The 16721-nt window shown below is 37.0% G+C and overlaps 1 protein-coding gene across 2 annotated transcripts in view; it reads right to left on the minus strand.

Moving 5' to 3' along the window:
- Positions 1 to 535: 535 nt before the first annotated feature.
- Positions 536 to 16721, minus strand: part of LOC134559093 (LIM zinc-binding domain-containing Nebulette) — a 252927-nt gene continuing 236741 nt past the window's right edge. For both annotated transcript variants that reach the window (XM_063413584.1, XM_063413574.1), the window contains exons 6-7: positions 11480 to 11595; positions 536 to 5958 (exon numbers count right to left, since the gene is read on the minus strand). In XM_063413584.1, the coding sequence (XP_063269654.1) occupies positions 5782 to 5958; positions 11480 to 11595 (293 nt within the window). In that variant the 3' untranslated portion in view covers positions 536 to 5781. The remainder of the gene's footprint in view (positions 5959 to 11479; positions 11596 to 16721) is intronic.

The following is a 16721-nucleotide window of genomic DNA, read 5'->3' on the forward strand; positions in this document are numbered from 1 at the left end:
CACGAGAATTTCACGTGCCAGTGCATAGATACTTTTGACAATCATATTCTATGGGGCCACTGACACAGGAAAGTACTTCAGTACCTCTAGCAAATTATGGAGGGATTGTCAAATAAAATACATTCCAAGTGCTTAAGGTCCATTTTGACGCTTTTAAATCTTTCTCTTATGGAAAACTGCTGTCTGCTACAGTACATATCGAGATTGGATATTTCTATACTTGCAGTATTTCAACATATAAAAGCACTACAGAACATGGAATCACAATTCTGTAACAAATTAAACTTCATATGAAATGCTAACACATTTCTTAAGTAGAAATTAGTGTGGTAGCAACTGCATGTCACTTACCTAGAAGGAACTAATCAGCTCCATTTGTAGCTGCCATTTTTCCTCATATATTGTAAACAGCCTTCTTCAAACCAACACTTGACAAGAATATAAAAATTTTAATGCAGTCCATTGTACTGTACACTTAACACTCAAATAAATAAAACATGTCCCTAAGCATAATAATTTTCTTCAACTACAGGCATAGTAGTTCCAAAATACTTCTGGATTTTATTTTAACTTCAACTTTCTTACAATGTTTTAAAAATAATTTACTTGTGTAAATGAATAAAGATGACATTTGTACATAAAATTGTCTTAAAGAAGCCAGCAATGCAATCTTTTTTATTAGTGCTGCACTGAGAGCACACCTAACCAAATTCCCATTCAAAGACAAGCAAACCAGTATCAATTAAAATAATGGACCTCCTTCACTTACTTTATTTTCTTATTTAAACAAACCAAGGGTCATGGAATGTAACTTGATGTTCTGCTGAAGGGTTATAAATGCAGACTGAAAAAGGCAAATTAACCTTTTAAGGAGAGGGCATGTCTGAAATAAAACAGTGCTTTAAGAAACTATTTTCTGAGATCAAGCTTGACAAATAGTGCTAAATATTCTACTTAGGTTTGAAAACTCAAAGCTTCATTAGTAAAGCGATATCCATCTTTGAGAGCTTATTCTAATGGGCATGGTAGCTTTACAGAGTGGTGTTTATGAATATAATACATACATAGTGCTGGGTTTAATATTTTATTTGAATGAAGTTTAATGTTATGCAAAATAAATTGTTATGTTACATCCACTGTGACATCAACTAAAATGTGAACTAGGTTGCATAGGTTAGTACTTTGGGCAGCATGATGTTGCTCTAGTCCACCAAAGCTTAAATATTCACAGTGTAGAGGAAGAAACAGGAATTAAAGCATTTCTACTAAAATATATTTTAATAGCTGGTGTTAACTTTCTGCATAACAAAAGCCAAATTAAGATGATACATCATATGATCCAAGAGTAAGTTTATCTGTCCTCTGAAAAACAATTGTTACCTTCATAACTGTATACCCCCAAATACAGTACAGTTTTGCAAAATAACTAAAACTTTACACACTTTAAAGCAAACATAAGCCAAACTGCACAGCGGTTCATTTTTGCTTTTTATATCACACTGCAAAAACCAACAGCTGAGAGATTTTCCACATCATGCTAATCAATGTCAATACAGTCATTGCTGTCTTCCAATGGTCTAGCAATTTCTAATAGTAATATTCAATACACAATTGAAATGCTACAGTATAGCTTATTTCCCCCCTAAAATAATAATAATTAAACAAATGTCAACAACAACTGGATTACAACTTAAGTACAATATGCAAATTCTATTTATCAGACACAAGAAGCATATGAAATTCCTTTGAATATACTGTTGTAGTGCAGGCAGTTTAGGAAATAGAGCTTTCAGGATTTCTTTCCAAAGGAGAGATGGGGTTCCTATAGCATAAAGCTGGAGAAAATCACTAAAGCATTGCAAAATGGTTTAATTTTCTACAGCTCACTAGTACTTTGCATTTGCCAGCACATCAGTTTGGATGACTTCTTTCAACAGCATCTTCTGTCTGTTTCAGTATATTATTTAAACATTTACTAACTAAAGCGTATTCTATATTTTAAATGGACTATTAATCAACTTAATAAAAATCTATGAATTTATACCCTGTACCACCTTCTGCCAAAGACCTCTGTATTTGTCATTTCTTTTTCATCTTACAAGATGACATATAGTCATTGTACAATAAAAACTAGAATTATTACCTTTCCCAAGTATGGGAGACCTTCCACATCCCCAAGAAACACTTGGCAGGGACACATTTGACAAAAACATAATCCATGGGAGGTGATTCTCCATCAAATCCCAATCTGCTGAAGTAGTTCATTGTATGTCAAATGTAATCAAGAAAACCCTGTTTCATCAAGACTAAATGCTAATGTTACATAATGAAAAATTACAACTGCAGTACCTGTATGTAGCTTTGTTTAAAAAATGAAGATTAGCCAGGCAAGAAAGAGTAATGAAAAGCAAGGCACCCATTTTTTCTTCAATTTATGCATGAATATGCTCTATGTTGTTTTCTACATTTATACTCATGTTAGCAAGAATTACAGCATTCTTTACAGAATTCTTCATTTCTAAAATGGGAACATGTGGACTTCCAACCTGAACTTTGGAACAGCTTGAGAAATTCAAGTCCTTAAAAGCCCTTTCCTTTCCCCAGAAACATGTTGACTACAGGAAGAAAGAACAGTGAGGGGTACATGCTGTGCTAAAAAATGTATATAAACTTTAAAGGTGACAAGACAGCATGTAGCATCTTTTCAGCCCTATATCACACTACATGTAACAGTCTCCAACATATGCTTTATAAAACGTGTGCTGGCACAATTTAGTTCATGACTTACTCTCCCTGCCTTACAAATTTTAGTTCTTATAAAAAAAATTATAATTGCATTCTGATAATTTTGGGGCTTTGATTGCATTGCTTAGAACAAAGCTGCAAAATTACACTAAAGTTTGTTTTATATCAAAAAGCAGTAACCATTCCATATAAATATGAATTTCTAAGCATATATGACAAAAAAGTTAACTACAAGAATAAGTATCTTAAACCAGATCTTAATAATTCTGCTGACATACCATTCTCAAGAGAAATACATTTCACATACTGTTTTGTTTTCTTGACCTTTTATTTTTTGCAAATTGCTTTAGCTGCTCTGCCAGGCTAATGAATATTCAAAATTCATAAAGGAAATTTTATTTCTATTGTTCAGCAAAACATAGTTCTCTAATGTCACCAAATGCTCATTTTCTGATTTACTTCTATATGTAAAGTATTAAACACGGCAAGCTGTCTCCTCATTTAGGAAGAATGATTGTGTATTCACAGGTGGAGACTCTCTGTTTTGTAAGTCACTAAAAATTGCAACTTGATGCCATATAGATATTCCCTATATTTCTTTTTTATTCATATTTGGTTAGCAAACTGACACCTTGTTTTTCTTGTTGTCAGCATTACACAGCTAACAGAGCAGCACAGCAGCAAGTGACAGCCACTTGTGCCTCAGGCATCATCTGAAATATTTGCCATTCAGCAGAAGATGGAATTCCTCTCCTCACTGTTGATGGCCGGTGATGAAAACCAACACAGAAGCAAACTGCTTGTTTCAGAGCTTCTGGCTCAGCCTGTGGAAAAGCCATTTGACTTGCTGATTTCATGTGGGTGTCACCAGTAATGCAGAAGGGTCTGCTGCAAGAGCAGTTCCTTATGCAAAACTTGCAAGAATTTTAAATCACAGCAGTCAGCTATACAAAGTGCATATTTACAGTCACGAAATTCTGCTTTTAGAACACATTTTTTGAAGTTAGATGCTCCTGGGCAGCTTTAGCCTTGAAATTAGGCTGCTGACAAGAAAGCACAGATAATCCCACAGTCACAGACCTTTATTTTTTTTTTAATGCAGTCATTCCATTCTGTTTGGCAGCTAGTATCATCCCTGTGTTAGCAAGACCTAAAATAAAATTGCATAAGCTTTCCAAGCCTTTGGAGATTGTATGCAAAAACAATATACAAAAATAGAACTTGCAGGTATTTGGACTCACAAATTTCATTTGACATAAAAAATCCATACTGGCTTCCTTACTTATTTTTTAAATAGTTATTGCAGGGTGAGATGAGAAATACAATATTGTCTAAAAGCTTTATATATAATTCTACTTTAATAATTTTAGAAATTAAAGAAAGCCAGTGCAGACTTGGTATTCTGAGGTCTAACTTCCTCAGCACAAGGCTGAACTCCACAAATTATTTTATAAGAGAAACATTTTCTTCCTTACACATCTCTGCATCCACATGAATAATTTCTCACATGAATCTTTAGCTCTTTTGTCTTTCCTTCCATAATTTCTCGCTGGGAGGGAATGCAGTACCCAGTCAGAACAAAAACAATTTGCCTGTGACCCATGCCTACTGAAGAAATCCCTCTCACAGATCCACTGTGTCACCAGTGTTGGATGCTCTCCTAGCCTCACAGGCCGAGACCTGGATCTCACAGCTCTGGCCATAAGTTAACAGACACCAAATCAGCACATGTGAAGGTTTGTCAGCAGAATATTTTTACTGGTTTTGACAGATGGCTAAACTGAAACATAATGGCATTAGAGTATGTTGGATTTTGCTTAGTTAGCTTTCCCCTCAATGTCAGTTTTGAGAAAGATTCACCAAAAGCAAACATAACTCTTCTCCATCATTAATCATTTGGCAAGCGTACAACCCGCTGTTGGATCACCAAGAGTTTGGGAACACACTGAAGCAACAGGCCATGGATCTGAAATGCACTACAAGAACCAGAGCTCTCCTCCAGTGCTTGAAGGAGGCAGGAGTGTTTCTGCAGCAGGGGGAGGGACAGCAGCTCATCAGCAAAGCAGCCATGTAGCGGGTTACCCTGGAGAGAAGGGGACGCGGCCGCGGGCTCTGCGGGGCCGCGCAGCGCCGGGGCCGCACGCGGGGATTTATTTACAGCACCACGGGCAAGGGCAGAGGAGCAACATGAACTACTGGCTGTACGTTGCCCTAATGAGAGCTTCTATTTAAATGCTGAGTAGTATTACAAGGAAACAGAAGAGTTGACAGGTTTTATATTTTAGATAGTCTTTGCAAGGAATCTTCTGCAGAAAACATACTGAAGAGCCATGAATCCAGTTCTGGATCTAATTGATGGATTAGGATGGAAGCAAAGCTTATAGATCACTTGGAAATAAGAAAAAAAATGGGTAATCCAAGAATAAATGTGGATATGCGAGAGTCAGGAAATTTTTGCTGTCAAAATAGACATATTTACTGTAAGGCTGCTGGGCAGTAGGGGATTTAATTTTTTTTTTTTTACTGGCATGTTACTTGTCTTTATTTCAAATGACTGAATTATCTACTCAACATATTAATTTTTATTAGGAAGCTAACTGCTTAAACATTAAACATTTCCCTAATAATTTGAAGATGTGTTCAAACTCAGTGTGTTAACCTCCTGTGACTTCAGAGTGCCATAAGAAGTGAATCAATTTTATGGCTATAATGTCTTTGAGGTGTAAGGAAAAGGCATTATCCCTTTACAGTTAATTGACCAAAGTCTTTATAGGACTGGCAGCACCAGGCTTCCATATAAGTTTCTCATTTTGAGAGAGCACTATTATAAGCAATGCTGTTTTCAAAGATCTGAGCTTCTTGTGGATTATTTATTTTTTATTTAAAGGACTCTAAAATGGATTCTGAGTGAAAATGCAAACTGTTATAGCAGTGATAAAGTAATGATCATGAACTCTTAAAAGATTCTTCTGATTTTTTCTAAAAGGTTAGGTTTTAAGTAAATCATAATAAAGCTCAAACGACTAGAGACAAAAATTAGTTAACAAACTCAATATAATTTGCTGGAAGCATTCCTGTTTTCCCAGTTCTCTGAACAGTACCATACATCCAGCCATCATCAATTGGTTGCACATTGATGATATAATCACCATCCCTGAAGGAAACTTCATCTTCATCTTGAGCGCTGTAGTCATACATAGCTCTGTATGTTCTCTGTTGAAGGAAAGAAAACAAGACTGTAAAGCCTCAAGTCTAAAGCTGAGATTCCTTGATTCCTTCTCTTTGCACAAAGAAGAAGAAAAGAGAAGGAAAAAAGAATAGAGGAAACAAAGCAGAGAGAGAAATCACAAGTTACCTTTGAAAAGGAACAGTATCCCCTCTACACCCTGTCAAATAGACTGTAAATACAGGCGCTTGTTCTAAGTAGCAAAATAATTATTTTGTTAACTCACATTGTCTTATGGCTTCAAACAAACAGATTTTGAGCTATTCACTGCATACTGACATATTCTAACTGTTGTTTCATTAATTCACTAGTAACAGTTCATTACATCCACTAGCTCTGCTTCTGCTCCCCATTTGCATGATTCACAAATAGCTTCTCCTGTGCTTTCACTACAAAAAGAAACATAGTCTTCATCCAGGCCATTAACTTTTCTATCTCACTAAATGTCCTTCATTTCATTAGGATTGTACCCAAATTAAGAATTACAAATGCATTATTATCTAAAGGACAAACAAGATTTTTAAAAGTCTATAAAAATAGTTTTTATGAATATTTATATTTTCTTATTCAGACAAAATTTAGCACATAAAGTCCCATCATTAGCTAAGACAAATGTCTTCACAACCCTGCCCACTATAACACAAGCTTTCAGCTTTTGTCTCTATTTTTCTAAACAGAGGATTTATTTTCATTCATAACCAATAAAACACCATCATTTACTGGAATTCAAAGTGGATTTTTAAACTCAGGAAGAACAGTCTCCCCTTGTACCTTAACAGCAGAATAAAACTAGTTCATTTTAAAATTCCCAAGAGTACTTTCTTTTCCTCTACCCTAGCTCTTGACAGAAGTCAAAAGCAGTTCAAGCATCACTGATAATATCCAATTTCCCTTCCGGTAATTTTTGCTATGCTACCATATGTAGCTGAATTTTTCTGGTACAATAATTTAAACAGAAAAAGAAGTGGTAAAAATAGTCAGTGTGTGAATTCATGCCTAGCGCTATTGTCTAAGCCTTTTAAAAGACAGTAAACTCTGCTCAAGAAAACAGCTCTGGATTAGTTTTAGTTGATATCATATATATGAGGGCTTGAGTGTTTTTAATGAAACTATTTTTTACAAAGGTGGCGATTGCTCCACATGGAGTGAGCAGGGCCATTTGTCACATGTTGTAAATGTGGAATTATTTAATCCAAACTCTGTAGGGCAACTCACCATTCCTTTTCCCATGCTAGAAATACACTTTTAAATTTGGCTCTACCTTTATCATTGGTAGTGCAAATTAGAGAGGACAGAGAAATCAGCTCCTGTTGAAACACTGGAGACCATTAGAGACCACCTTTCCTGACAAGTCTACCCTGAACTGCATTGGAGTCTTACCCTATATTATTGTTCTCTGCCGTGCCTTGTAGCTTTGCTGACCTACAGGCTGTGACCAAGAGCAGTTTTCAACCAGAGCTATGTGCTTTCCTAGTGGTTCCTTAGTGTCTTCCAAGTGTGCATGGAACTCAGTGAAAAAAAGGATCACTTTTTACGCACTATGTTGCATTCTATTCTCATCAAAAAATCCTTAAATATCTGTATACTAGCAGTCAAAAGGCTCTCTGCCTTTCAGAATCTTATTTTTTCCAACTATTTCAACAGATCTTACTGCTGAGCCTTGAAACTAACTCCAAAAAGCAGTGAAAAATACGCTATTACAACAAACTCAGCAGCAGTGAGACCTTTAAACAATTTATTTCAAAAGACAGTCCATTTAAGAAAAATGGTAGCAAGTCTATATCTGGTAAAAGGCAGTAAATGGATTTTGCCTAGAGCCATGCTCATAGGTCTCCCTTAAATGGAAAAAGACTGGTGAAGAGATTAAATGTTTTACTAAACTAACATAAAATTGGAAAAATATAGTTTTGCTCACTCATAAGGATGTTCATTCTTCCTCAGAGCACCGTGGCAAAGGACATACCACTGCTGTCTCCTAAAAGCAGCTTGACTACATCACTGCAGTGCACAGTTGTGAAGACAAGCCCTCAGTTTCAAACTTTAAAAAAATTATTAGGGCCCTAAATGCTGCTGAGAAACCTAAATTTATGGCCTTAACACCTAATTAGGTGCTAAATGGCTGTCTGGAGAAATCCCCATAATAATCCTGTTAGCATTTAATGCCTAATTATCACTGCAGAGTGTAGTCTGGGCTATATAATCAAGAATTACAATGCCTAAAGGACTCAAAGCAGGGATTTTTAAAAAGCATTTCAGTGAATTATTCCTCTGTCAGTAGTGGTTTTAGTGGGTATTCAGTTACAAAGGGGTGTAAGTTTGGCATTCTTTAGAAGCGTCAAAACTCACTTATCTCCCACCTCCTCAAAGGCCTGTCTCACACCCACTGCTACGACAGAACAGTAAGTCTTGTCCACAGGAAGAACTGAAATCCAGCTTTTATATTCTCAGCTCCCCAGCCAGTTCTGGGCTGACAGGTGTGTATTTCCACCTCACCCCCAATTCATATCTGTTCTGTGGATGGCTCCGTGCAAAGAGCAGTAATTGCTGCACATCCCTCACATACAGCAGCTATCAAGGAAAGACAACTTGCAGCATAAGTTTTGTTTTCTCACCAGTCTTGGATATCAAACAATGTGTGAACGACCCATTATTTTCCAAAGAGGAAAATAGCCTTCAGGGCTTTCTGTTATAAAACATTTTGTACCCTGAGCAACAATTTCATTCACACCATTATGCAGAACTGCTCACAGGAAAGCGAGGAAAAGTTAAGAATCAGAAAATAAAGCAATTTAGCTCAGAAAAAACTATCCAAAGATTGTGTTAGGACCACACCTAATACAAGGTGCTAATACAAAGAGCTCAAAATTAAACAAACCAGATTTTGAAAATTTAGAAATTGGAAAAATGCTCTTTCCCAGTATAGGAGACTGGTGGACATGACTATAAAATGAACTTATGCCTTTTGAGGACAGATTTGATAACAACCCAACTCAGCTGAAAAGAGTAAATGTCCTACAGCAGCTAACTCTGCAATCACCTCCACCCTGATATAACCCATGTGATCTTGATCACTTTTGCCCTAGAGATGTCCTGACAAAACTCAGCCACTGATTAATGATTTTATCACCTTCATTGCTTTTAGTTAAGCCTCAAAAACTGCTCAAGCTTTGAGGTCACTATTCTAGGATTCCTTTCCTCCAGTCTCCTTTCCCTGCAACTTTCTTCTTGTCTTTCCTCCCTGAGTTGTTAGCCAGACAACATTGCACCATCTCTGGCAGGACTGCTCCAAGCCCAGAACTGAGCAGGCAGCTGAAAGCAAAGAACCTAAGCATTGTGTATGTCAGATCTCCTACAGCATTTCCACACTTCATTTGAAAAGTGCTCAAAGACTGTCATCAACCTTCAGTCTGTGCAAACTGCTACCCTTAAACACATCCCCAGCCAGGGGCTTCCCCCAAGCACATTCTGAGACCACTTTGTGCTGTCCCAATCGCTGAGTGTAACATGTCCAGTGCACCTGGATAAGCTGCATGGGCTAATGAAAATATTCTGGTCTTAAGATGGGAAGACAAGGGAGCCTGGCAGGTTTCTGACTGCATCTGAGATGCCTCTTTTGGAGCAGAATCATCACCCCGGGATGGTAAGATCACACTCTGTCTTCTTCAACAGACTGGCAAGTTAGCAGTCAGCACCAGGCCAGCAGTCCTTGATTTCCTCCCTTCAGAAATGGTTGGGGTTTATTTTCCAAAGGTAAATCCACTCAGCTTTTAACAACAGCAAAATCAGTTTCAATCATGATGTTTGCTGTTTTCATTTTTTCTCATGACAAAATATTATCCCTTATAAGGACGTCAAGTGAAAACAGTTTCACAACAGGGAAAATAATTCTGTTGAAATAAGTCAATCTTACTTTTAAAATCCTTTAACATCACTATCTTCCTATTACCTTCACATTTCCAGTTCTGGAAGAAGAGGCAAATGATGATTCTGAAGATGACTGCAATGACACTGTTTCAACAGCCTGTCAGGTAAGTCACTGGGTCACAGAGGTATTAGGAAATAGTACTCATTCCTCTGCCCGCAAAGCTTAAAAGGCTGCTAAGAGCATTTGGAGATTTGCAGACGTCTCCATTTTCTGTCTGCTGGATTTGAGGGCTGTTTGCTTTGCTCCCCAATGACCAGGAGATCTGCAGGCAAAGCCCAGGCCCCAGGTCTCCTACTTTTGGATTTTGTCTCTTTTGGAAAGGAGCCATCTCCCAAAGTGCCTCGTAATATCCTTGGAAATTAATGGTTGATTCCACTATCAGCTGCCTCACAGCTGTCATGCAGGTGTCCAAAGGGTTTCTCAGGTTATTGACTCACTCAATGATGCAGGTATCTGGATCCCAGACTTTCCAGCAAGTTAGCCCCCTCAGCCCCACACAGCTGAGAATCTGGCAAGCCTGAAAGTACTCCCACCACACAGAAAGTCATGACCTTTACAATATAAAATGTCATGGAATTTCAGTTTTACAAAAAAATACAAGTTTCATCTCAACTTCAAAATATTTTTTCAGCTCAGCAAGCTCTAATTTTGGATCAAGATTAAATATTTATTCATCTCTAAAAGAGGTGACAGAAGTCTTAAATATATATCTATTCAAAATAGTTTAAAATCTAAAATGACAATATTTTAAAGGTAAACAGTGGCTGGATCTGAACTAAGAAATCTCTAGGCAGTGATAAGATTTAAAAAATATGATAACCAATAAAACTGAAATATTTATATAGGGAGTTAAAAAAAAAAGAAACCTAATTTCCTAAAAATCTCAGCTGAATACCATTCAACTCTCCTTCCATGGCCAGTTACTTTGAAAATGAAATTTTCACTCCAGCTTTACATTCCCATCCACCACAGTTAAGAACTTCATGAGGTGGGCACAGTTTCATGACAAAGCTTCTTCTCAGTTGCCCACCACTGTAACTCAATTTGGATCACACACAGGCCCGTTGTGTGGAATTAGAAAGGGCACAGCAACCCAGAGTCTGAGCTAGCTCTATACAAGCAGAAGGAATACTGGTATGCACAAAGCCTGCTAGCACAGAATCAGCAAGTCAGAAAAATTGAAACTAATTTAAACCAACAGGGTGATCTGAAGAGATCACTGGTTTTCATCCAGCGCTAGGAGCATGAATTCATCGCTGAGTATAACATCAAAATTCAGCTTGTGAAACACTGTCTAAGCATCTACTATTTCTTTTAAGTAGCTAAAAAATTCTGTTATTTCTCTGCTCTCTGAGTATCACACCTTTTTTTTACTGCATTCTGATGTGGAAGTTCTTACCACTGCCCACAGTCACTTAATTTTTTTTTTATACATGAGGACTACCAGTTACATTTATGATAAAGACAGTCAAATAGGCCAACTGTAGAGCTCTAGGCGTTCAACTCAGTCATATTTAAGAGATTTCACAATAGCTGATGATGGTGCTTACCAAGAAAAATTCTCCTTTAAATTCAATACTCACCAGACTTGCTGAATGAGGCTGTGAATGCATGGACCTCATGGATGACATACTGGTCTGGTGCATGTATCCATATCCTTGAGTCTGGCTTTGCTGATATGCCCCAGGGAGAACAGGGGCTGCATTAAAAAAATACACACACATTAGGTAATATTTTAAAACAGCCCTTATCTAACATTGTGTATAAACTGTAGACTATTTGCACGTTAACAATTCCTCCATACAAAACAGTTCAGAATTATTTCCATAAAGAACACGAGGCTTGAGGTTAATTTACACATAAATCTAGCCAAAACTATAGCAATATATCCACAAACACTATTATGGTTAGTTGGAAGGAAAAGTTTAATGTACCATGAGAAATTTAATCATTAAAAGGTTTACAAAAACTTAAGACACCACTAACTCAATTTTGGTACTGACATAGATGAAGCACCAAATACATGTCCCATAAGCTGCCATCTTTAAGGAATGAATGATGAAAAAATGCTGATACAGTTTTGAAATGGTTTACTAGAAATTCACTGTAATTAATTCTTAACTCATTGCAAACTAACTCTTATTTATTTGGCTATGAACAAAGAAAGATTGAGATTCGCAGGAAGAGGCAGAAATTCTAAAAAGCGAGCACACAGTCAAGCTTCTTAGTTTATTCTGATTCCATCAACATTCTTAGTCCAACACAGAGAAATCAATGCTACTTATATATTTTGAATATCCTGTATTTTCCTGTCACCATATAATTGTTCCATTTCTTTAATAAAAATTTCATTCACATTTTAACAATTCTGTATGCTAATCAATAATACATTAACTTCTCTGGTACCAAGAGCTGCCGAAAGCATGAATACAACCAACAGGGATCACTGACTCTATTGCTTACTAGGAAAGCATTCATAAACTCCCCACATCTGCCCAAACATCTTACTCTGACAACAGACTGAAATAGAATGTGTTAAAAACATGGTTGATCAAAAAACTGTGAGAAATAAGCCCAGAATAAGTGCCTGTTTTCCTAGCAAGGCCAAAAAGTATTTTTAAAGCAAAATTAAAAATACTTAAGTGGTTTTCAAAATAAAAAGGTTGAAGTTTAATCACCACATATTTGTGCATGTTTTACAAGACACAGGGTCTCTGAGAATAAAGGTTTTTGGCTTGCATGGAGGTTATTAGCCCATCTCCACTGTTATTTGCCAGAATTTTACTAGCTCAATGGGGAATTCATTTAGCTGCACTGAAAAACAAATGCATTTCTGCTGATACTTTTCAAGTGGTCTATTTAGCTGATTGTCTATCTCCTCTTCCAAAAGCTCTCTTTTGGTTAAAGGAGATGGAGTTGATGCTGCACATGATTAAAAAATTTTCAAACATGGAGTCATTAAGAGTCCAGCACTTCTTGGGATAGATCTCTTGAGCTTGTTGGGAAATAAGAAACACTTCTGCAGCAGCCATCCCACAGAGATTCAAAAAGGAGCAAGCCTAATGTAAGATTTAATGGGGTTCACAATGTATGAAAGGATCCAGGACTTCTAAAATGAAAAAATACATGGGAAAAGCAGGAAAACCCATTAAAATATATATTTATTATAAGTATTCATATTTGCACTAGTATTACTCCATAATTCTCTGCTTCTTGAGTTGTCAGGACAAGAAAAGCATGTGAAAAAAGAGATTACTGAGAAAATTTTTGCTCAACTATTTCAGAAAGAAAAGTCAACTTTGTGCTTTCAGCAAGTTGTTTTACCAATCTTGCTTCTCCAGATAACAAAATCATTGAACAAAGGTTCTCTTTAAAACTTCCATTTAATTTTAGTTAGCATATTCAAGTGCACTAAATGTGGGATGCTACACTTGGCTCTACTATACTTGTAAAGATAACTAGCACTATATATTAACTAGGGTTTTTCTGATTCAGAAAACATGCTTCAAACTATTGTAATGAATAGATTGTTTTGTTAAATGAGGGAAATTAAAGTGATATGCAGTCAGATGCAACACTGGAACATGATGAATAATGGATGTTTGAGAAGGGCCAAGTTCATTCTAATGACATATAAGTAGAAAGACATTTTAAAGCAGTTCAATCATCAGAGAATTGCCACTCATTAACATGTTCACAGGATTATCATGCATTAAGTGAATAGTCCTAAGTAGTTCATCAAATAATTTATGTTTCAATGTTGTAACAAGCTATTTCCACACGAGCAGATGTGGCCCTTCATGAGAAAATAGAGAAAAACATAATTTAATCAAAGGTTGGCGGTCAAGCTGGAATGAATACATTTTGTCTAATCCACCACCAGCATGAATGCAGGCCAGTTTGTCAAAGCCAATGGAGTCTCATCTCCTCACACCAGCAGAAAATTACTTCTTTGGGTTGCAAACTAAGCACAGCTTGAACTTTGTAACTTAGCAGGAGGAGTACCTTCAGCCAGCACTGATCACCAGCAGCCATCCTGCCTGCAGCAAGGAAGGGAAGGTAGCTCTTCCCTGGTCCCTGCCAGGGCCAGACACCCTGAGAGCCCCTTTCTTCTTCCAAGAGAAGCAGAGGCTGGTAGGAACCTTTTGTTCTTCATTCCTTCTCCCCAAAAGAGATCTTTCTCATTTCCTATCAATCATCCCTTGCCAGCATAAGGCAGCAAGCCCACTGATGGTCAGCTTCATTGTAACCTCCAAGTCAGCTGCCTTATTTTGGGGAGGATAACCCACAGCTCCTGCCTCTGTGACAAGTGACAGCTGCAGGACTGAAATGTCCTTTCCTCTTTAGCAGCCAGTCTCTCACAAGCTGAGAGAATTCTGTCAAGCTGTCTCAACAAAGCTGTTCGCTACTTTACCTGCAAAGACGGAAAATAAACCCACAAAAATAAAGCATTTCTTCCAAAGCATGAGAAATTTTGGGAAGTGATAGAACTTACAGTAATAGAAAAGGATTTTATACAAGCAAAAGGAAGGATTAGCTTTGCTAATTATCTTCTAGTCATTTATTTAGGTATCATATATATGAGCATAAATATCAGCACATACTAGTGTTGAAGACACTTGATTGAATAATTCCATGTGGGCTGGGGTTTTTTTCGTTAAAAGAATACTATAGTATTTTGCAAAAGCTTCAAAAACTATCATTATTTTCTAACAACTTTTAACAAAAAATACTGAAGAAACTTCCAGATGATTGTCTATTTGGAAATCATATAAATAAGCAGAATAGTGAAGGAGCTCTGTTTCTGGTGACATACATATAATTCAAGGTGAGATTAAATGATGCAGAGAAAGAGTTTGACTTTTTTTCATCATCATCACACATAGTTAACTGCAATCTTTTGGCTCAGTCCAAAGTATAAAGTTCTATATCATCATTGATTGCAGCAGCAGCAAAAGCAATGGTTTTAGCTAACCTAAGGGAACAATAAAATACAGTGGTGGAACATGAAATTCATTTAACTGAAGTCAGATTTATTGCTGATGGAGCTGAGGGCTGACCATTGCTCCCAGAAGTACAGGTGAATTTTTTTTCCTTGCATTAAGACTTTACCAGATGCATTCTGATTTATCAAAACTTACTTTCTTTTTTCTTGTCCCACTTACCAAGCAAGCCAGATATTCATTTTAAATTATCTACTTGAAGAAATTTATCATATATCTCTTACTATATCTTTACAGGCTTCCCCAGAGAAAAGAGCAAGAAAAATGAATGAACATTATATAAGACAAACAGAGAGAAAGCCTCCAAGAAAAAGAAGCAGCTGAAAGAATGATAGTGAGTATCAGCTCACTGCCACAGACAATGGGGTCTGCAGAGTGTGTGCTGATCAGGATATCCTCTGAGAAGAGCTGGGAAAGAAAAAGTTCAAACTGAGGAAACAGGGAAAGAATCCTTAAGAGAGTGTTTTATAACTATGAGCTTAAAAAGATGTTATGCTAAAAAAAAAATCAGTTAAAATTTAGGTTCCGAGATACATTTTATCAATACCATACTGAAACTCTTCCATTCTTTTGTACAGCAGAACCTTGATAATCCATGGTAAAACAATATATCCTCAATGGTAAGTACTGCACTTTTACCATTTACTGCAACACATGCCAATTACTGAACCACATATAAAATACTCTCACACACATCATACACTTCCAAGGATTTAACGGGATCCTTCGTATTCTGATAACACCTCAATTCACAGTTTCACTCCTAAGACTTCAGACAGCTCACAAAGAATATTGCAACATTCTGTAATCATAACATGAGAGAATACAAAGTAAAAATAAAGATTTGGTTTACTACCTGCTTAACTCTAGTGTCTGCAATACATTAGGCAAAAAGCTGTAGGCTTTCTGAGCAGCACAGAAGAGCCAGAATACAGCATCATCATACATCTCTGTGTTACTGCCATTACAGTGAGCTCACCCAAAATAAATCAAGCTGCTTATGGGCATCATGCTGATCCACTTATATGGAAGTCCTTCCCTTTTTTTTTGCCTTGCTACTGCTGTATCTTTCAGAGGTTGCTACATTTGGCACAGGCTTCACAGAATTTCTTTAGAAAATCTTCCCCACAGTTTTCAGTTCTTTCTTTTGCTTTTCCCTTAGAAATCCTCAGCTACGTCCCAGGCAACAGAAGACAGAGTCAGAGTGATTCAATCACACGTGGGGAGATGTAGGTCTACATGACATTTCTGGGAACTCAGGTCACCCCATGTGCTGTGCACGTGGACAGGACACTGTGTCTGAACTGCACAGCCCCACAGGGCTAAGGAAATACAACCTTAGGAAATACAGCAAACAGAACTGTTACTCCTGTGTTAAAACTGGTGGATAATAACAACTGATACCTTTTAAAGCCCTCTCCAGAAGGTGTTAAAGAGGTTACTTTGATTACAAACTCCGGCTAGATGATTTTTTTTTTTGTATTCTATCAATTTCCCCAGATGTTGGCTGCTGCACACCATCACTGAAATATTTAAAGTGGATGTTGCTCTCAAAGAAGCCTCTACAAATAATAGTCTGTCCTCATTCAAAATCAGGGCCAAATTTTCAGTTGGGTTGGGTTTCTTCAGGCCTTGTCCTGTCAATTTTTATTTTGGGATTCAGATTTTAATACACCTCTTTGAGCAACCACAAGCCCTCTAATTTCTCCTCTTTATTTCCCATGCTCTTGAGATGAGCAAGCTCAGCCCAGCACTGCATTAATCATATAAGCAACTTGAGAAACAGCTTTAAGGAGAGATTTGAAGGAGGTTAGCACATTAA

This window comes from Prinia subflava, chromosome 1 (assembly GCF_021018805.1).
Source record: "Prinia subflava isolate CZ2003 ecotype Zambia chromosome 1, Cam_Psub_1.2, whole genome shotgun sequence".
In the NCBI taxonomy this organism is placed as follows: Eukaryota; Metazoa; Chordata; class Aves; order Passeriformes; family Cisticolidae; genus Prinia; species Prinia subflava.